The sequence below is a fragment of the Plectropomus leopardus genome, chromosome 19, assembly GCF_026936395.1.
Source record: "Plectropomus leopardus strain MGB_pleo_1.0 chromosome 19, ASM2693639v1, whole genome shotgun sequence".
Classification (NCBI taxonomy): Eukaryota; Metazoa; Chordata; class Actinopteri; order Perciformes; family Serranidae; genus Plectropomus; species Plectropomus leopardus.
The window spans coordinates 7,940,185-7,962,352 of NC_142194.1; the positions used below are offsets into that span (position 1 = coordinate 7,940,185).

At 40.8% G+C, this 22,168-nt stretch overlaps 2 protein-coding genes and 1 long non-coding RNA gene across 4 annotated transcripts in view; 2 read left to right on the forward strand and 1 right to left on the reverse strand.

The window, feature by feature from the left end:
• The window catches only part of kif19 (kinesin family member 19), a 46,512-nt gene extending 33,207 nt beyond the window's left edge, over window positions 1–13,305 (forward strand). Inside the window, exons 6-20 of the mRNA XM_042508271.2 lie at window positions 3,824–3,949; window positions 4,063–4,257; window positions 6,360–6,506; window positions 6,616–6,738; window positions 6,880–7,036; window positions 7,157–7,331; window positions 7,474–7,672; window positions 7,770–8,040; window positions 8,348–8,472; window positions 8,653–8,816; window positions 8,940–9,045; window positions 9,591–9,714; window positions 10,462–10,850; window positions 11,840–12,008; window positions 12,377–13,305. Coding sequence (XP_042364205.1) covers window positions 3,824–3,949; window positions 4,063–4,257; window positions 6,360–6,506; window positions 6,616–6,738; window positions 6,880–7,036; window positions 7,157–7,331; window positions 7,474–7,672; window positions 7,770–8,040; window positions 8,348–8,472; window positions 8,653–8,816; window positions 8,940–9,045; window positions 9,591–9,714; window positions 10,462–10,850; window positions 11,840–12,008; window positions 12,377–12,504 — 2,598 coding nt within the window. The 3' untranslated portion in view covers window positions 12,505–13,305. The remainder of the gene's footprint in view (window positions 1–3,823; window positions 3,950–4,062; window positions 4,258–6,359; window positions 6,507–6,615; window positions 6,739–6,879; window positions 7,037–7,156; window positions 7,332–7,473; window positions 7,673–7,769; window positions 8,041–8,347; window positions 8,473–8,652; window positions 8,817–8,939; window positions 9,046–9,590; window positions 9,715–10,461; window positions 10,851–11,839; window positions 12,009–12,376) is intronic.
• Window positions 1–22,168, reverse strand: part of LOC148186298 (uncharacterized) — a 163,064-nt gene that overhangs the window by 113,954 nt on the left and 26,942 nt on the right. The window lies entirely within an intron of this gene.
• LOC121959355 (uncharacterized) lies at window positions 15,050–21,490 on the forward strand. Of its 2 annotated transcripts, none has more exons than XM_042508625.2 (5): window positions 15,050–15,171; window positions 17,030–17,679; window positions 18,332–18,532; window positions 18,619–18,748; window positions 19,073–21,490. In XM_042508625.2, exons 2-5 carry the CDS (start codon window positions 17,283–17,285, stop codon window positions 19,542–19,544), a joined length of 1,200 nt encoding a protein of 399 aa, XP_042364559.2. In that variant the 5' UTR covers window positions 15,050–15,171; window positions 17,030–17,282; the 3' UTR covers window positions 19,545–21,490. The 2 variants fall into 2 exon arrangements, with proteins under 2 accessions (XP_042364559.2, XP_042364558.2); XM_042508624.2 differs by having other exon boundaries at window positions 15,083–15,205.

Sequence of the window (22,168 nt, forward strand, 5' to 3'; positions counted from 1 at the left end):
CCGATACGGGCCCCTGCTTGCCCTCCTTTCTCTTTCTATTTACCAGACAACAAATGAAACAAGAATTAGCAAGCTAGCACCACACACTCCCTCTGCCTTGCTCTCCACCGCGGTGGACTGCTCTCCCGGGAGGTGAGTAAAAAAGGAGGGTCAAAAAGAAACCTGGTCTGCAGTTTCTGAAAGGCTCAATGGCTGGCGCATTATCGTAGAACAATAGACCATAAACAAATGGTCTATATGAAAATGTTTTATTGGATATTGGCAACCATCAATATCAACAACAAATTAGAAAGGTATTAAGTAAAAAAATATAAAAGAAAATGTTATAACATAAATTATCAAGAAATATATTTTCTTAAAATCTCCAATACAGATAGCAGAACTGTTAACGTCAGGGCTTATCAGTCCTCCGGGCTTAACTAATTCAATACCAGGATCCATTTAATATTAGGTACATAATGTATGAGGTTATATATACTTGTGACTGCCTTGCCTTAGAACAAATGTAGATATCCTTGTTTGTTTATCTTCTTTACACGCCACAGTTCAATCCAACGGAGACACTTTGCTCTGTTGATATGAGGTTTAGGGAACGGGATAAAATACACTCCATTCTCCAGCCTCTCAGAATACCTCCTTTCAGTGCTGCATTTACCCCATGCACACTGTTTGAACATTTTTAAAGTTATAACTGCATACATTTAAATAAAGGAAAATCAAAATTCTTGATGCTTTTCTATGGAGGTCTATGAGCAGGACGTGCAAGTGCATTGTGTATGTGTACAAAATGTGATTGGCTTGTGGTGTTCAAACAATAGGTCAACAGGAGCGCCCTCTCTCTAAAATGACGTCTGATTGGCCAAAGTCTCCTGACATGGCAAGATTTTCTAAAGACTGTAAAAAGAGCAAAGAGGAGGTTCAGAAATCTAGTTTTCCCTCAGACCGCTTACAATTACTCTAAATTACAATTACAATAATTATTTTACAATTACAATCACAATTACAATTTACTCTAAATTAAAATTAGGATTTTTGTCAAATAACACCGAAACTCAACTGCCTACTTCAGCTTTAAAGACAGAGGATGTTTGTCTCATTATCTGTTACTTCAAAAACTACTAAAGCTTGAAGAAAATCTATAAAACACTAAAGGAAATAAGAGATAAGATACTGTAGGTGCAGGGTAGCTTTGGTTGCACAGGAGCCGGCAGTTCTTTTAGGTGCGGAGTGATCAGCGCTCCTGTTGGCTGAGTGATTAACTCGTCTTTGTCGCTGGATGATGAACCACAGATAAGACGGCAGGCTGATGATGGCGGGTTCTCTGTGTGCCTGCTGGCTGTGGTTCCAAACCTCATTACTGAGAAGCAGGTACAGCTCAGACTGTGTGTTTAATGACAAAGACCTTCATGGTGCCCGATTTAATGAAGCTGGTTCACCTGACTCTGATCGCAATAACTGAGCCTCACCCGTGTGACTTAGTGTTTCAAATATGAGAGGTAACTTTATGCTTTTCTGGACTTTGGTCAGATTGAAGTTTGGAGAGTTGTATAGAGGTTTCTTAAGCTTATATAGCTCTGAATGAAGTTGTCCTTTTCAAATTATCTATATGCACTTTCACCTCGCACGTAGCAGCTATTTGCTTTTTGCGTTACAGGGAATGTTATATTTTTTAAATGATTTTAAGTGAATGATTTGTCCATCGCAGTTTTGCTCCTGTAAGTTGTTCTGAAAAATGGCAACATGAATAAAAAGCAGTATGAGTCAGATCTGTAAAAAAAAATGTTCTAGGTGTCTGGAAATAAAATGAGAAATGAGTGAAAAGTGCTGGAAGAGAAAGAAAAGAATAAAGACAGACAGAAAGAGGGAGATGATGACTATAGCCTCGTATAAAAAAAAGCGAAATATGAAAAGAGCATTAGCCTTTCACTGGAAATGAAAATGGCACAATATAAGCACTTGCTGGGGACACATTTTGTCTACTGGGAGGAGGGTTTGCATCAGACACTAAAATTACATTTTGTATTTTTGGTGCCAGACGCTGTCATTAAGTCCGATGATTGACAATGTTTTTTGAAGCTCGGCTCTTTAGTAGCTCTTTGGGTGGGTGGAAATCAAAATGTTCCTATTAAAATGCCAATCATAGAGGCTGTTCTGAACTGTATTGAACTCCTCGGGATGAGTCCTGACACAAGGCTGTGTGCGACGTGTGTGTTTGCTGTTTCCAGGGAGCAATCTGTTGCCACCGCTGCCCCGCCACAAAGAGGTTAAACGCCATTTTACAGCCTGACTGAGCGATGTGCACACATCTGCTCCTTTTCTTGTTCAGATCACACCCTCTTTCACACGTGCAATCTCTAAAACACATGCACCGAAACACACACAGTGAATGCAAATAAATATACTGTCGAGACAAAAAAGGCACATTCAGTTATTTTTAACCACTCACGTGCTCACAGCGCTCCCTCCCACGTTTTCTTTTATGTTTACGCTGTTTTATTTTCTCCAGCTCTTACCGCATTAAGAAACCTCAATGGAAGGAAAAAGCTTTTAAAGTCAGTCCACCATATTGATCCAGACTGAAACACACATAAAATTAGGTACGGAAACTTATGTCCTGCTCAGGATGAGTTGTAATAACTTTGGTGATCTTCTTAAGTGACACTTCAGAACAAGGTTTAGGATAAATAACGAACTTTCTGGTGGTTTGGACAGTTCGACACTTTGAGCACCATGAGCCAAGCGCCATCTAGTTTGATTATATTGGAGAAAAGTCAGAAATCTCTACTGCCAATATCTCCAACACTCGGCAACTCACACCACAACAATCTAAGACTGGCAACAGGTTTGGGGAAAAAATGTGTTTTTGATTTTTGTCTCTTTTCTGTCTTTTGACTTTTTTATCTTAAGCCACCACTGACTAGCACCGTTTTTATCCTTTGAGGGGAAACATAAGTTTGTTTTTATTCATGTATGGAAGTGCAAAATGAAGAAAATCTGAATCTAAAGAAAAATCTGGGGTTTTTAATTTTATTTTGTTTAATATTTTGGTTTTTAACCACCTTCAAAATGAACAACTTCCCCTTTGGCCAGCTAAACTTCATCATGTTAATATTGTCTTTTTGAGCATGTTAGCACGCTGACGTCTGCATTTTGCTCAAAGCCCCACTGTGCCTAATTACAGAGCTTCCTGCGTAGCTGCAGACTCTTACTCTTATTTAAACTTCAGCAAAATTGAAAGAGTACAAATGGAAAAAATAATAGTACAAATATCCAACTGTCAGTGTCAGTAAAAGCACTCCCCTCTCAGAGGTTGTGGCCGGGGTCTGCTTGACAAATAAAAACTGTCCTCACGGCTCCGACCTCCCGGTCGTTTGTCACCCAGTGGTCACTTTCCAGGATGTCACTTCCTGCACTGAGCTCTGATGTGGGCTGAGGGGCTTTCACTGCGCCATCGCTCAATTCAGAGAAGTCACCTGAATTAACTTTGAGCAAAAGAAGAGCACAGACGCCGGCTGATGACAGCCTGCCACCCAACAAGCTGCGGTTTCTAAATGACAGGTTGCTGAAAATATAGCACTTGATGTTTTTGTAGCAGGTTTGAGTCTGAAAGAGAGCTGAAAGCCTGAATGGAGCCTTTTCAGAGGACATAAACAACCTCTACTTGATTCAGGTCTATAATGCAAAGGATGTCAGGAATAGATCAACTTTTACATTCATCTGACTTGCACTGTATGTGTCTATGCTTTACTGAGACATCTCTTTACTATGAATATCTTTATTGCAGGTGCATTCAGCTGACGATTTTATATTTGTGTCTTTTTAGATCTACAATGAGATGATCCGTGACCTGCTGAACCCATCCTCAGGCTTTTTGGACCTGAGAGAAGACTCCAAAGGAGTGATTCAGGTTGCTGGCATCACGGAGGTGTCTACCATCAACGCACAAGAGGTTAGACAAGCTACCTAAGTGTGCTTGACGGGACTTCCCATCTGTCTCAATCTAAACATCCTGCTCGCATCCAGTGCGACACATGACAGGCAGCTCTGCCTTTGTCCTTCCAGATCATGGAGTTGCTCATGAAGGGCAACAAGCAGCGCACCCAGGAGCCAACAGCAGCCAACCAGACGTCGTCTCGCTCCCACGCTGTGCTGCAGGTGGCCGTCAAGCAGCAGAGCCGGAGTCGGGACGTGCTGCAGGAGGTCCGCTTTGCACGCCTCTTCATGATCGACCTTGCCGGCTCTGAACGGGCAGCACAGGTGCGTGTGCATATGCTCACTCATGTCTGAGTGGCTGAAATGATTGGTAGTTGTACAGGTGGATAATATATTTTAGGTGGGTGCATTCACTTTTCAACTACTTTTCCACTAAAGTTGGAGGACTTGGCTCATGTGCCTGTTACATACACGGCTTATTTAAGCCTGTATGGACACATTACACATGTATAACCGTAAGCATCTGCTCTGAGTATCTGGACTCAGCTGCAGTCTGCTCACTGGGCACAGAATCTTTACAACAGTCCAGAGGACTGAGGTTCCCATAAACCTCAGGACGCTTTAATAAAAGCCTCTTTATTTCTGCCATTACGGCCGCTATGCAGTTTAATAAAGTGACACGCCAACCTTTTGGTAAATGGGATCAGGCTATAGTGCAAGGAAACACTTTGAAAGTTAAAACAATGATTTGTAGAGGTGGAGAGTACTTGTTTTTAACTTGAATGTTTCTCTTCATGCAACCTCGTATTTCCACGCCACTCCTATCGGTACTATCAATCAATCAATCAGACTTTATTTGAATAGCACTTTCATACAAACAGACTTTAACACAAAGTGCTTTATACAGTAAAACCAGAATCCCTACCCCACCCCCGATCTACAGCACTGATCAATTATAAACATTCATTCTTTTGCTGCATTGCCTTTTTCTTACTGAAAATATTTTTAGAAGCATACTTTAGTGCACTTTTAAGCTGTATTGCAAGAGTTTGTAAACAGGAAGTTTTCTCTGGTATCTGTGCCATTCTGCAATTTTATATTAAAAAACATCTTTCCAGCAGTGAAATGCTCCCTTCACTAAAGAAGCCACTAGCGGTTGGTCTGTTTGTTGCATAGCAAAGTCTCAAAGAGTTAATTTATCAAAACAGTTCAGTTTTATGGATAACACTGTGATCAATGTCCTTCTAAGGAGTTCATTATTGAGCCGAGGTGCCAGTATGTCTGTAATATCTGTAAACCAACACGACTGTAATGATTATTTTATCACGTTCCTTTTCTCTCTCTCTGTATGATATAGATTCCAGATAAGATCAAATAAAATCATATAAGGATTAAAATATATATATATATATAATACATTTTTAATTGACTTTACAAGTGGCATTCAAACAGGAGGATAAAATGAAAAGAAAATGAAATAAAATCACATTCTGTGTGTAGAGAGTTATGTAAAAAAAAAAAACCATCTCATTTACAAAGAAAAGAAATACAGAAAAAGAAGAGAAGCATATTAATAAACAGACTATTGTAGATGATAGGCCCTTTCTTAACTGGCTGTGCAGTAAATCGATTTGTCAGTGTCATGCTGTTTGCTGCTCTGCTGAGAGTTTGTCCCTCGTGTCACAGTCGATACTTGTGTGGAGACGAGGCTGGGCCGTATTGTCAGGCAGGAAGAGAACACTCTCCGTGAGCCGAGACATTTTCTGGGTTTTATTATCACTTTGACCTTCTCTCTTTTAAAGCAGTCAAGTGAGGATGTTGAAAAGTTTTTGTTCAGTTTGTTGTCGGCAGTTTTTCAAGTCAAGTGTGCTTTTGTCGGGTCGGATAAATGGCTTGTCATGTATGAAATGTTAACACTTTCATGTCGCTGCCCAAAACCAGAACAACATGCAAACAGTCAGTGAGCGAGAGCACTTGCTTACCATGGAGACCGTTTGAGAGGCTCGCAGCCAAAGTATTGATGAACAGCACACATGTGGCCTCCATTAGGATCTAAGCAGAGCACAGAGTTGTTTATCACTTGAAGCAACAGGGAACATTTTCTCTGGAGTGTGTGTGGTTAGTAGAGGCTGAGGCAGTAGTGCCATCTACTGGGCAAGAAAGGAAAACATGACAACTACTCTCAAACAGGTCAGGGTGCCCTGATGGCTAAGGGGTTTAAAGCTGCTGAACATTAAGTTCATTTCCTAAGTAGCCCCCTAATAGCCTGTTAGGGCCTCTATCTGTACTATCCGAGTGCCTGGTTCAAGTCTTGCTGGCAACCTTTGTTACATGTTATTTCCCATCTCGTGATAAAAGCATAATATGCCCCAAAATTAGTTTAGAAAGAGGTTGTTCTCATTCGCATCTTTCTATCTGTCCATTAGACTCAGAATCGGGGTCAGCGCTTGAAAGAGGGGGCCCACATCAACCGCTCCCTCCTGGCTTTGGGCAACTGCATCAACGCCCTGAGCGACAAAAACGGCAACAAGTACGTCAACTACAGAGACAGCAAGCTGACTCGACTACTGAAGGTACAGCATTTCAATTTATAAGAGACCAACTCCAGCTGTACTCTGTGTTTGAACTGTATTTTGTGATTCAGACTTTATTCACGTGTTCTTTTCCTTCTTTGATCAACAGGACTCTTTGGGCGGGAACAGCCGAACGGTCATGATAGCTCATATAAGCCCCGCCTCTGTGGCTTTTGAAGAGTCCCGTAACACGCTGACATACGCTGACCGTGCCAAAAGCATTCGAACACGGGTGAGCAACAAAGCAAAACTAGATGTTTTTGTTGTTGCTGTTGAAATCACTTTATAAACACAGCTTTACTTCCATCCAAGATCCAAATTAAGTTACTTAAAGTATTATTTTCTTTGCCTTCCTCGTCTCTGTGTGCTTCAGGTAAAGAAGAACCTGATAAATGTGTCATACCACATTGCTCAGTACACCAACATCATCTCAGACCTGCGCTGCGAGATCCAGCGGCTCAAGAAGAAGATCGCAGATCAGGCGAGCCGCCAGCACAACTCAGACCGGGCTGACATCCGCCATGTCCAGGGTAAAGTCTCGTCCACACTGAGTCCTCAACTACATGAACAATGTCTGCCACATAGAGCTGTTTTCTAATATTTATGTTTGACACTGCTTGTTTATGACTCTTAATTTTCTCCTCTTGTAGCGGAGGTCCAGGCTCACTCCAGCCACCAGAGTCGGGCGGAGATGGACCAGCTGAGGGAGCAGCTCCTGGATGCTTTCCGCCAACAGATGGAGATCAGGAGGAGCCTGATGGAGCTGGAAAACAGCAACATGGAGATCCAGATCGACACCTCCAAACACCTGCTAACCATCGCAGAGTCAGTGTTTAGGATTTATATTTCTTAGTCTGTGTGCCTCATCCAGTATTTACTACACCAGCACTGATCAACAGAAGACCAGAAAATGACCAGACATATCATTATTTCTGGCATTTAAAATGTTTGTGTTTTTTTCTCCTAGCTGGGAGCAGGAGCGGAGCAGACGCAGGAGGAAGTGGCGGGCCGAGAGGAGGAAGGAAAGTGTCAATAAGGACGACAGCGAGAAGGACTCTGATTCCCCAGAGTCTCCTCCAGACAGCACAGAGACCCAGCAGGTGGCGATGGCCCGAGAAACCCTGGTTACGCTCATGGCCGAACAGAAAAAGATCCACAAACAGAAGGTGGGAATCTCGTTCTCTTTTTGTTTGTTTGTGTAGACTATAGAAACTAACCACTTGCTGTGATTTAACATCTCTTTACACATTTTTCATCCTCAAGGCGTTGCTCGAGCGGCGATTTCTGGAGCTTCGGGATCGGGCGCGGCGCCTGGAGGAGCTGCTGCCTCGGCGAGTGAGCTCAGAGGAGCAGCGCGAGGTCCTGTGCCTCCTCTGCAAAGTGCACGAGCTGGAGATCGAGAACGCAGAGATGCAGTCACACGCGCTGCTCAAGGACAACGTCATCCGGCACAAGAACTTTGTGGTGCAGCGCTTCGAGCAGCACAGACATCTGTGTGACGAGATCATACAGCAGCAGAGACAGTTCATCGACGGTGAGTCCGTCAGCGTCAAAAACTAGTTGACAAGCCAAGATTTTATTTGCTGTTCTGTTCAGTGCTGTGTAGATCATTCCCACAAGTCTGGTTTAGAGCTGCAACCATTTGATAAATTAAATAATTAGTCTTTGATAACAGTTAATTGAATATTTGGGGGTTTTCAACTGTTGGTTGGCCAAAACAAGACATTTGTTGATGTTGCAATGATGTTTTATAGTCCAAACAATCAGTTAAGAAAATAATTTGAAGATAGGCACCATAGATTTATGATTTACTGAATAATCTGTGTCCCTGTGTGTTTCAGACCACAGTCTGTTAGTCCCTCCTCACCTCCAGGAGCTGTACGAGATGTACATGAGGGAGCTGGATGAGAGGAAGCTGGACAGAGCCATGGCCCTGGATAAAGTGACCACCAGACACACCATCAAGGTTACTCCTGCATGACTTATAACGTTTAAAAACAGATTTAGGCCTGTCACAATAACTACTTTTGTTAGGCAGTACATTCAAGAAATTATTGCGATAAATGAAATTAATAAGGATTATTAAAAAATAACAATAAAGGTGATCTGCATGAATATGATACTATGAATTCATAATCATTTCCAGGAGGGCTCTCTACCCAAAATCACCCTGCCCGGTCAGGGTCGAGACAACATTCAGGACATGGACTCAGACCAGGAGAGCGTACGCAACGTGTGCTCTGATAACAGACGAGGCCAAGCCAAAATCCGAAGACACACTCTGCCCCCCATCCTGCCTGAGCCTGAGCTGTAAGAGGACGTCTTCTTCATATTTTTGGGATTTATAAAACATTTGCATTAATAATAACATCAGGAATCACTATACCTACTTATCCCAAAAACCATATCTCTCTCTCTCTCTGCCCGTGTCAGCGATAATAACAGGGTTTTTAAAAGCAGCCCTCATGCCAGGCAAATGAAAAACTCGGCTGTAGTGACCCCGCCTCCCATCCACATCAACGGGAAGGGCAACCGAGAGGTGAGAACATTTATAATAAGCCGTATTTTCCCCGATTCATTCCATTTCAATAGCTATCCCTGAGAGCTGCCTTGTGCTGTGAATTAATCCGGTCTAGACAGGTGCTGCTTTCACTTCAAGCCAAACGGCTTCCTGTTTGAAATAAACTCACACAGATATTTCACTCTGGTAGAACATTTTCATTCTCAACCCCACACACCTCCACAAAAGAAACTCTAACACAAGCTGTCGTGAGTATTCACTTTCAGCTCTCGGATCTGGGGCTCTTTGCTCAGCTCTCGGTGTTGAAATGTGCAGAGCAGCACTCCATCTTTGTTCCCAGCTTGAAATAACATTACCTCCATCTAATTTTCTGGCAATGCAAATGTCTCAGGAGGAGTGTGACTCACAGACGAGAGGAAGCGAGAAGAGTTATGAGAATCCAAATGCCCTAAGTAAAAATTTCATTTTGAAGAGGCGCAGAATTGATTTCAGATGGCACTCGGTCTGATCTCTGCTGGAAGAACCGCAGTGAACGTGTGGCACTCTGCATCTGGTGTTTGCAGCTGCAGCCGCTGGTTCCTGAGAGCTCCCTGAGCTACAGCCATCTCAGCCACAGCGTCAGCAGCCACCTGGACTCTTCCCCCGAGAGCAGCGAGGCCGGGGCCGAAATCCCACTCTCACGAACTGGTAAGATGTAAAACCAGCGCTACTACTGACCCTAAAAAGGCTTTCAATTCATTCATCTAAAAATAATGCCTTAATTGGAATTAAAATAAACCAATCTGTCAAAAGTCGGTTTGAAAGTTGGATTTTATAATTTCTTTTTTCTCGTTTTCTCCACTGCTGGCAGTCTTGGCCAGGTCTCCTTTGAACAAGAGATTCTTAATGTCGATGGGACCAGCCGGGTTAAATATAGTAAAATACATTTATGCAAAGCTCGGCATGATGGGAATTACACGTGCAGAGCTAAAAACAGAAAATCGCCAAGAAACCCCACCAACAACACCTTGTCACTGGAACTAAAACAAAAAAGAATTTTATAATCCAAAACATGTTTGGGCAACATATATGTCAGTTCATGTTTTCTTTTTTGCTTGTTTTTTTCTTGGAAAAATTGCTCTTGAATTTCATTCTGAGTGGCACTGAAAGATCTTAAAAGTCTTAAATGTAGCCTGAGGCTGTGAGAACCCTGTCAGACTGATGTAAACGCAGTACGGGTCAGTGGAGGGACGACTGAGGTCAAAGGACGGTTGAGCTGATGTGATCATATTTTACCCAAACATTTGATTCTCAAAATTACTGTTGATTTATTTTATTCTGATCAAATGATACTATTTTAGCACGACTGAATGCTTAGCTGTGACTGTAAGAGCACTCGCAGTAAATCTCTGTCTTTCTCAAGTAACCTAACAAACATGTCCTGCATGTCCTCAGAGCGACAGCAGATCCTGAAGGGGGTCCAGAACATCGTGGTCAAAGCAGCCCGTCGGCGCTCCAAAGCCCTGGAGGTGGACGCCCTGCGGTTACAGCCTCCGCCGTCTCCCTTGGACCCCAAGAAGCAGAAGAGCAGCCTCTCTCTGAGCGAGGCGCCCCCTACAGGTTTGCCAATGCGGCGCGGCAGGCAGCCCAGCCCCGAGCTCAGACACGCCACCTCGGATGATAACCTGTCCAGCAGCACGGGCGAGGGGCCCGGCCTGCAGGTGACGTGGACACGCCCACGTAACCGTCAGGTAGCCACCAAGAACCAAACGCCACGCGAGGTCGACTTTGAGGCTCGCCGTAAGAAGAGGCGGTCACGCTCTTTTGAGGTCACTGGTCAAGCAGTGAGTATTTCACAGATTCTGCAGTATTATTATAGTAACACTGAGTATGTCTCAAGAGACACTGCTGTATTTACATGAAATATTACTGCAGCACACAAAGCAGCAGATGGTTTTTGGATGGCAACAATTCTTAAAATATGGAAACAGATTATCACACTCTTCTCCTAAGTCTTTAAAAAGAAACGCATTTTTTTACTTAATTCCTCCTAGTACATAGTAAGCTGTAACACTATATAAAATATAAAATAATATAAAAAGCTTAATAAGAGCTTTGCCCCCCTAACGCCACCTAGCACAATTATTAATTGCGTCAAAATAACATATCAATAGGCCTTAATAAAATAATATATATAATAATAAAATAAATAATAATAAAATATTTTTTTAATAATAAAATAAAACTACTTTAAGACACTGTCCATCTAAACAAGCTAAAAACACATTTAAATGGCACATAAACTGAATAAAATGGACCAAACACACCTAAATAAACTCACCTGAGTTGCTTGCCAGTCTAACCACGGCTTTACAGTAGGACTAGATATGGAAAAATGAAATGCCACAATATTTTTTAACCAAATATCCTGATATGGACATTGCAATGATATTGTAGTGATTCACAAAACATTTACTCAATGAGAGTTTGATAAAAAGTCATCAGTAATGAGGATTATAATAACCAAGTGATTAAAAAAATAATATAATAGCTTGAACAGTCTGGTTAAGTTCAGTACATCACATCACTTTAGTGTAACGCAGCCTTTGAAACCAGGAAAAGACAACACTTCCGATATTACAGTATCCAAAATCTAAGACGATATCCACTGTCATAGCACAATAATTAAACCTACTCATCAAGCAGAATAAAACCTGTGTCCTGTGTCCTGATTTCTCGAGTGCACTGGAATATTTTCCACAGGACTGAACAAAGAGGTCGTTGGTTTAGGAGAAGTTTGCGTGATACAGTGTCTCCCTCCTCTGTCTCTCAGCTGCCTCAAACCAAGACGACGACCGCTCAGAGGTTTCGTCCTCTGGACAGCACATCCGACCCTCATCTGCACAACAACAGCCAGCCGCAGGCCCCCATGCTCCGGCCCCAGTACAGAGGGGTCCCTCCTCTCGCCAAAATCAGAGCGCCCCACAACATCCAGCAAACAGGTGAGACGCTGTCACAGCCAGTTTAGACAAATACTAGTTTTTTTACTTTGCATTTTAGCAGTTTTATATTTTAAACAGTCAGCACGTTATCCCTATTATAACTTAAATATTCACAGATTAGTGCAAGTCGTCTTTTACTGTATCTCTTATTTTACACACAGCATATTTACATACTTTATTTTATATATTTAAATGTTTACATACTGTGTTTACACTTACTGTATTTTTATTTTCATATACTTGTGTGTATTTCTACTTGCTATAATACTCTATGCTGGCATCAGAGCGACTGTAATGAACCACAATCTCGTCCCGTTTTCTCTGTAAAGATCTTCATATTGAGCTTTGTTTTGTGATTTCGCCGTCAGGCTCAAATCCAGAGTCCTCCAGCAACCACCTGAATAACCTGAAGCGAGGGCCCCAGCTGCGGCAGCCTCAGCCCCTCCTCTACATCACCACCACGGGCGCCGGGGGCCAGCGCACACGCAGACACTGAGCCACCGCGCAAATTTATCCTCAACACCAGCACTAACACCCAAACCAGCCCGTTAAAACAAACAGTTAACCCCTCAGTGACTGAGGCCAGGCCAGACTGTGAGGCAGTATGACGGACGCCTCCGCACAGGTCTCCTCTGGGGGCCAGCAGAAGATCGCTAAACGTACTGTTGTGTCAAGTGTTTCCTCTTTAGCTTGCTGTCGTGCTGAGTTGTGTGTTGTCGTCACGTCACGTCAGGATGGTGTCACTATGAACGCAATACTGTACTAATGTTTCTGAGTATATGCAGTGTGATAATGTTCAGTGCTCGTTATGAAGGCCAGAAAGCGAAGCAGGGCGGACGGTAATGATGTAAATGAGAATGTAAATGAGGGAAAAGCTGAGAGGATCTCTCACTCATGGTTCTGTAAAAACTGTATAATGAGAAACGGCCTGCAGTCACAATGTTTCCGCAGTCTTACTTGTAGCTTTCTTGAGGTTGTTTCGATTTAATGACACACTAATATTTGAGTAAGAAAAAACGTCATCTTGATTGTCGTGCACTTTCACACGCCCCGGGGTCTCTGCCTTTTCTCACCCAAATGTGACTGTTTTTAAGGTCATGTCTGTTTGTGTAGCTGTATAGCACCACAAGTTGTTTTTCCAGATTAGTTGACTGTATTTTTAATGAATTATTTAACTGTTGCCTTGTCTTTTATGTTATTGTCGTCGACATTGTTTTCATAATTACTACTTTCTATGCTTTATTTTGTACGTTTTTTTTATTTGTACCCAAATAAATGCAAATGAGACAAGTGAAAAGTTGTTGTTTTTGGTTTATAATTGCTGCCACTGTCCATCTGTAGTCACCACACAGAGGTTAAACACGGTAAACAGAGCAGAGGAATGAGCTGCGTTATTTATGTTCACTGCAAACAATGAAACGTGTGATTGCAGGATTTAGAGAAAAAGTGAGCGTCTGTTCATCTATTGTTGACAACAGTTGAGACTCCTCCTTAATAAAGGAAATAAGATGTGTCCTTCTGGTTGGAGGTGTAATACTCTAAATCGTCCACTAGATGGTGCTCTGTGGCAACATATGAGCAGAAGATACTTTTTTTTTTTTTTTTTTACTGTCCAACATCCAGACTAAACTGCATTAATTCAATTCAGTTCAAATTAATTTTATTATTTATCCCAGAGGGCAATTCGTACTGCAGCAAGTGTTAGAAACATCACAAAAACACATAAAGCACAAACAATATAACACAGAAACACATCAATCTGCACACAGGGTAACTTGCATCTTTGCTCCACATGAGCAGATTAATAAGAACTCCATAGAAACTATAACAATTCAGTAAGCATTATATATGACAAAAATCCTCTAATAAGGTGAACCATTTCCAATGTAGTACACATGACCATCAACAGGTCATGACAGTCACAATAATGCAGCATCAGGACCGACGCCGTAAAGGCCAGAGCTACAATAAAGCTCACAAATACAATATTAACTGTTACTGTCGCCCTCACATAAAAATCATCATTATCATCAATACAACAATAGACATGCACTGTTATTGTCACCTAAAGATCGTCATCAACAACATCATCGATACTATGAGTACAATATGTACTGTTACTGTCATCATTACGCCATCTGATGGACCATATCCCACCTGACAACACCAAATCATAAAAGGGAAACCCAAGTACCATAACACTTCAAATAAAAGCCTAGTCCCAATTAGACAAAAAAATAAAAACTAAAATAAATTTAAAATAAAAAAAAATACTTAGAATTTTCAGCACTTTATTGAGTCATTTTCTTTTCTTTTTCTTTTTTTAATGATAATATATAATGTCTAGTTGTGTAATTAGCAAAGGTGTGGAATAGGGCTGACAATCAATCAAAATTATAATTATTTAAAAATAGAAAAGTAAAAGACAACTGAGAAAATGACCCGAATATAGTGCTGATAATTAAAAGTATATATTTTTTAAATTGTAGAATTTTTTTCTGTAACATCATTTTAAATGTAAAATTATAGTAATTCGAAAAATAAAACTAGTTTTGTGGTCATTTTCTTGTCACCTTTTACCAGCCTTTTTAAAACTTGTGAAACGTTTCCAGCCAAGTTGGTCATTGCATTTTTTCCCCCATGTGTATTCAAAAAAATCAAACCAATATGCACAAGTATCACATGGTTAAATAGCTTTTATTATTGCGCAACTGTGCAATAAGAATATTATTACAAAAAGAAGTTCAAAAAAACCCTAATAAAATGATGCAATGAAGTGCTAAAAAATAGTGGTATTTTTTAAAATTATTTACATTTTTCTATAACATCAATTTAAATGTAAAATTATAGTTATTATAGTAAGTTTTATGGTCATTTTCTTGTCACCTTTTACATCCTATTGTATCCGAATGAAGCTGAGTCGGAAATCCCGCCTCCTCTATTCTACTGACACCATTCTGATCCAATCACGAACCACTTGCTTTGTGATTGACAAGCCAATGGACCAATCAGCGGCGGGATTACGGCTCTCGGGCGGTAGTGTTCGTACAGCTGATTTGCAACCCGCCGGAGCGGCAGCAGAGAAGGAGGAAAAATGTCGCTGTCTCCGCCGCGGACCGTTCTAGGATCAGTGTCCTTTTAGGAGCATTTAAACGGCGATCCGGTGAGTGGGACAGCCGTCACCAGTTGCATCCAAGGTTAGCGGTGAAATTCGGTTTGTCCCGTTCAAAACGGTAACAGTTATCCACCGTTTAACGCGTTTTAATTCACGTTTCAGGCCTGCGGTTCAGAAAAAAACCCAGCCGCGCCTGGCAGCCATGATGGATGTTAGTGACGAGAAATGAAGCGCTCTTGATAAGAATTTAGTTTGTAGCTTAAAAGTCTGCGTTTCCTCTCATGTTACGTGAGCTACAAGCTGACACGCACCACTGCAGTTGTTAAATATTTCTAAAATCGTACATAAGGAGGGAAAAGCTGTTTTTTTAAGTTATTTTCTAAAGTTATTCATTTGCGCATATAGGCTGCTATTTTGAGCGCGAGACATTTATTCACGCGTGCATGCACAGCACACGTATCTCTTATGGCACCATATAAGAAAAGTGAAGTTTAATTATAATGTGGAGGTTTGGAGAGACACTGTGCAGTTTTTTTTTGTTGTTGTTGTTTTTTAGATATCCTCCTGCGTCTCAACCAATCACACGCGTTTCTTCTGACCAGCAGAGAGACAACAGTGTTGATATTGACACAAAAAAACTGTCCTGACCTTCATATCTGCTTGCTCAGCTTTTCTTTTGATGTCTAACCATAACAAATATTTATAATCAGGCTCTCCTTCCTCGTGCTTTGTTATTTGGCTGTGCGCAATGCGCCTGGATGAGTTTTGCGCTTTGACGCACAAGCTGATCACATTACTGGGATGCTTCCTTGAAAAAAAAGAAACGATGAATAAAAGTAAAACTATGACACAAAAATTACAAACTCAATGCTGAGATTTTGGACTTCTGCCACAGATGAAGACAGGATTCCTGCAGATTCTTTAAAAGTCTTAAAATGCATTAAATTCATTCATCTAAAATAAGGCCTTCATTGGTATTAAAATGATTTAAATTCATCTTTCAAAAGTCTTTAAGATTCTTAGACATGGCAAGTAAGTAACTGTTTTTTTGTTAAATAATTTAATAAATTCCTCATCTTAAACTCGTCATAATGGGAATCCAAGCAATTGAATCTCACATGCAGAGTGAAAAACAAAAAATCGACAAGAAAATGGGACAGAAGTGCCAGATATTTCCCTCTTAGGTTCACAAACCTAAAAGATACTTTTATTATAATATAATATAGTCATTCTCTGATATGTGTTTTACTCAAAAATGGGATTTTTTCAGCATTTGATGCAAATAATCAAACTTTTTTTCACTGGAACAAAGACATTTCATGTCATACTAAACATCTGGACAAAATAAAATGATCCTTTGGTTTTGATTATTAGAAAATTAGTCTTAAAATGAATTCAAAGTGGCATTAAAAGTCTTAAAAAGTTTAAAATCTAACTTGTCTTAAGCTGCAGGAGCCCTAGAAGAGCATCCAAATTATTTGGTGTCTGACTATGCAAAGACACAATACATTTTTATTTATTTATTTATTTTAAAGGTAACTGTTTTATCCATAGTCAAATTATTAGTCAAAGGTGCAAAATAGGGCTTCACAGTTAATCAAAATATTGTCAAAATGTCAATATGGCCAAGTGCAGTATCCAAAGTGCAAGAGCTGTAATTTTAATGTTAAGATATTTCATAAAATATCATTATAAATGAACTGTTGTGGTGCTACAGATAGTAAAAATGAAAAGCAAAAACTGCCATTCTCAAAAATTATGACTAGTATCACAGTTGTAATATTGGTAAAAATAATCACAGTATGATTTTCTTTGTATGTAGTGCAGCTGTAATTCAAAAAGTTGGTTACAATTTTTTTTTTTTAAACCTTTGTTGCTAACCATTATTTTTCCTTTTTTCTAAAAGAATGAATCCTTGAGAGGTCATAAGCTTCACGAAACCGTACAAAGAAAGTGAAACAGCTCGGCGTGGGAGGTTTTAGCTGGACTGAAGAGAGGCGGCTCGTGTTCCCCAGTCGTCAGCTCATCTTTAACCGTAACCAGTGAAGAACAGAGGAGCGAGCTGTAACGCTGCATGGGCCTCTGAGGAAACCTGAGCTGATAATTAAAGCCTCCGGAGCCTCCTCCCTCAGCTGCAAAGCTAAAGTTTCCGTGAAGACATGGACCCGTCCACTCGGGTGGTGGGTCTGGACGCTCAGGGGAACATGGTCTTCACTGTGGTCAAACCGGTGATGGGGATCTTCCAGGTGTCCTCGGAGCAGACGGGCAGTGTAGCGCAGGGGAACATGGGGCTGCAGGGTTTATCCGAAAACACGCTGATCCTCCCTCAAACACAAAGCCAGACTCCGCTAGACCAGAACCAGATGGACATGCACAACATGCAGCCTCACATCCAGATGCCCCAGATGCAGGTCTCCGCTCCGGTCCAGACTGAGGCCGTCTCCCAGATTCAGGACTCGCCACCAAACCCGAGCACAAACACGGAGTCTGGTCCACACATGCCTTTTGCAGAGGTGTCGTCGCTCCTGGATCCCAACATGAAAGGATCCAAAGCTCGTAAGTGGCCTTTTTTTGAAGATAACACCCGCAGTCATTAAGCTTAACAGTAAATGAAGGCTATAATCTGAGTTCAGACGCCTTTCACGAGTTATTTAACCCCTTCAGAGCTGAGCAAACTGGTTTGATTTCTTTGCCAAGTTGGAGTAATGACCAGCTTGGCAAGAAATTCCCACAAATTGCAGAAATTAGTTAAAGGTGACAAGATAATCACCTAAAAAATAGTTTAAACATTTTAAAATTATCCAACAAAATGTCAAGAAAACTATTTTTAGAGTTCTAAGAATTTTATATTTAACATTACGTTACAGAAAAAAATAGATCAAAATAATAAATAAAATAAACAGAATAAATAAAAAATAAATGAATTTTTTGTGCTTATTTTTCTGTAATTCTTTTTGATATTTTTTCTTATTATTTTGCTAATTTATTTGGGCCATGGTTCAGTAAGTTGCTTGTTGCCTTTTTGCCATAAAAAAAAAAACAAAACCAACATGCTCAAGTTTTAAAGGGTTAAATTGTTTAACGTTAGAAAGTAATAAAGAAGCATAGAAAAATAGAGAAAATAATGAGAAGCATATTCAGATCAGACTGATATTCAGACTCGATAAACCACTATTACATCCAAACCCTGCTGCACTGATTATTTTAGGGAAGTATCTCATCTCGTACGATGAAATCAAACGGCGTCTGCAGGCTCCTGAGAAGATGTCGCTGCGCTCCCTGGCAGCCTACACCCGGGTCAGCAGAGGCCCGGCCAGCAAGAAAACACTACTGGAGTCCCTCAACGTCCTCGGCCTCACACCAAGCACAACTACCTCTGTTTCCTCCTCCCTCTCCAAACTCACTGAAGGTGACGGAGACTTTGAAATGCTGTCGTTTACTACAGATATATTGTGGTCATTTTTGCAATTAGTAACTTAATCCACTTGTGTTTAGGTGACACCCAAGCATTGTGTGACGATATGAAGGACTTTGCTCATGATTACATCGACTACAGCAACATGGCTAAACAGCTCATCCCCGAGACGAACACCGTTCAACACTGGTCCAAAATTATTGAGACTAAGTACGTACTTTATATCTTTGTTGTGACGAATGACGGGCTGAGGACTCTTATTTTGTATTTATGTTTTTGCTTTGTAGAGGAAAACTTGATATTATAAATACTAACGTAAATGGATCCTGTAATACATGAAAAGTTAACATTTTTTGGACGGGATAAATATCTGCACAGATCTACAGAGCAAAACTGATTTAACAGCTGCAGAATAAGGACCAGGCGTAAGAGTAATATTTGGAAATATTTTGACAAAATGAAGAAAATGAATAAATGTGCAGTGAAAGTAATGTTAAACTTGAGTGTCTAACCCTAACACTCTTTTTCTGTCAGGAACCACCTGGAGGACATGAGAAAATGTTTCAAGGACCCGGTCAACAGCGGTGCGTTCGATAACGTCACTCACGGTCTCGGTCTGGGAATGCTGGACGTCGCTCTGGACATGATCGTTATGGTGATTGAACAGCAGATTCGGATCCTGTCTGGCGCTGCGGCGTCAGACCCGGCTGACTCCGGGCCGCCTATGCGGCGCATCCGCAGGCGCCACCGCAAAACCCACTCCACTGACAACGAGAACCCTCACAAGGTGTCTGGAGGCGTCAAAGAGCAAGGGAAGGTCATTTCGAAAGGCAAAGGGCGAGGACGAGCCAAGAAGAAACTCAGGCAGGAAGCTGAAGCCGCTGGTCCTGCGGAAACCCAGACGGAGCCGTGCAAACCGGACGACGTGGAGAGTAACGTCCTCACGCTGGTTTCTGTCGGATATGAGACGGTCTCCGGTGGGCTCAATGCAGCTGGAACTGTTTGACACCAGGTCCAAAGATCAAATCACGGTCCCATTTAAAGGAGACTCAGCGACGGGACGAAAGCTCCGCACAAGTTGAGCTGGACTGAGCGTGGTGCTGAGCTCAGCGTCAACGTAATGTTACGCCCAGAAGTCCAACTCAAAGGACTAGTTGGACAGTTTGGGAAATGTACTTATTCACTCTGGTGGAGATTTAGAGGAGATTAATATCACTCTTACATCTGTACAGTAAATATGAAGCTGGAGCCAGCAGGCAGTTAGCTCAGCATGCAGACTGGAAATTTGGGTGTTTAAAATTAGCAAAATGTGCCAACCAGTAACTCTAACACTCAACGATTAAACACCTGAGCATCAAGTCCTTCCAAAGTTGTGTTGGCTGATTAGCATCTATGAATATGATTGATTACTAATATCCCAAAACCCCCCCGCTGCGCCCATCAAGTCCTTTAAAAGCATTGAATATTTACGGATAATTATCACCGAAGCTTCGAGGCCCCCAAAATAGTATTCAGGACACGACAGCGTCAGCATCGTCACTGATGAACGATATCGTTCTGTAAGCGGTGGCGCCCAGCACGTGCTGAATTCTTAGGAAAATCAAAAATAATGACCTTGTACGTTACTCAGAGAATCAATAGAAAACCAGACCAGGGTCGCCACTCATTTTCATGGCCAAAGTTTCCAAATTTTCCCACGACTTTTGAAGAGCCCATAATAAAGTTTTTTTTTCTTGCCCCACTTTCCCAGCATATTTTCAACGTATCAGATTGACGCGTCAAAGAGACGAACTCAAAAAAAAGAGAAAATGATGAATTGGCGTGATGGAAAACAAAACGTCACACACTGACGCATATTAGAGCTGCAGAAAATACATTTGTTATAGTTGTATTACCTGGACGGTTATCCATGCAAGAGACATGTAGCAATGGCATTAAACTCAACAAATTTCTGACTTTCCAAAAACATTCAACAATTTTAAATAATTCCATGACTTTTCCAGATTTTCCATGACCATGGGAACCCTGTCAGACAAATATAGGTTTGTGATATTTTTGAGGTAGTGCTAGTTAGCATACCTGCTAGCATTAGCTATTAATAAGGGCCTCCTCATCTCCGTTAATAACAAAAACAAAACCCTGATTTAGATGAATTTTTATTGGATGTCAGTGTTTCTATCTTTAACCAAATTGCTCTGAAACTGATCTCAACATGAAGTCGTTATAGTCGGGGTGTGAACTCCACCGTCAACGTAAAACAATTTTTAAAGCGTATATTTAAAGTTATTGTTACAGTTATTCTTGTCATGACGACCCATACAGTGGTGGTTTTATTAAAGTGGTGGTTTTACTGGTTATTTTGTGCAAGACAATTTCTTGTCTCATAAAATGTTTTACATTTTGCCTTTTATCCAGATTTAATAAATAAGATATAAAGTGTTTATTAGTGATCTTTGGACGCTCTGGAAGGCAGATTTAGTTATTTTTGGACAGAGGCAATGTGTATGCAAAGCTAAGCAGCTGCTGCTGCGTATTTACAGTACAGAGCGGTGTGAGCGGTTATCAATCTTCTCTTCTAACCCTTGGCAAGAACTGGCAAACTTCCTAAAATTTCAAAGCGTTCCTGTAAGTGTACCCTCAGTTTCTTTAGTAGCAGGTTTTGTATGTGTGTAGTCTAACTGCGATTATATTATTTTTTTATGCTGTGTTTTCAGTGAACGGACAGAAATCCCCCGGGATGTATAAATGTAAACATGTTGAACACAGAGCTCATTATGTAGAACAAATAATATCAGAGGTCTGGATTATATTTTTTTGCTGGTGGTTCAATGTCTCCTGTTACCTTGTTGTATTTATTGGACTTCTGACTGAACATCTGTGGTTCTGTACTAGACTGTTGACACTACACTGGAACCTCAAGAGTTAAATATAAAGATTTACTTTTCATAACCACTCTGATGCTGTTATTGTCTTGTAGTAGATGTTGTAAATAGAGCAAGCTGTGCCGAAATATTGTTGATCATTGTGTAAAAAGAGAGAATGGCTTCATATGTCAAATTTGGGGGTTTAGGTGACTAAAACTGGAGAATTTGTGTGATTACAGAGCTCAGGGGTAAAGTATGGTGAGGACATTTTTTTTTTTTTAAATTGAGAAGTCATGGGAGGATCATGTTGGGGCACCTAACATATTTTGATGATGTAAATAACGTCAATTTAGAATAGTTAAAGGGACAGTCGAGCCCATCAAAACTACATTTTTTCCTCTTACCTGTAGTGCAGTTTATCAGTACAGATTGTTTTGATGTGAGTTGCAGAGTTTTGGAGATATCGGCTGAAGAGATGTCTGCCTTTTCTCCAATATAATGGAACTAAATGGCACTCAACAGCAATTTTATGAAAGCAAATAAGAGACTTAAGGGTTTTAATTTTAACAGCCACTAAATACTTAATATTTTGGAAGTTAAACATCAGTAAATTTACAGCACTGAAATATTTTACTAATAATAAATAAAATAATAAACCTGAATTCACCTCTCTGAAATTAAAACACCAAATCTCTTGATTTACTACATTTACAGTTCCAAAAACTGAATTTGAATCTATTTATATCGATGATCACAAATTCAGATT

Excerpts from the sequence above, each read along its gene's own strand:
- LOC121959355 (XM_042508625.2), top strand. The coding sequence starts at position 17,283 with ATGGACCCGTCCACTCGGGTGGTGGGTCTGGACGCTCAGGGGAACATG. Across the intron at positions 17,680-18,331 it reads CATGAAAGGATCCAAAGCTC|GGAAGTATCTCATCTCGTAC; the intron begins GTAAGTGGCCTT and ends TGATTATTTTAG. Across the intron at positions 18,533-18,618 it reads CCTCTCCAAACTCACTGAAG|GTGACACCCAAGCATTGTGT; the intron begins GTGACGGAGACT and ends ACTTGTGTTTAG.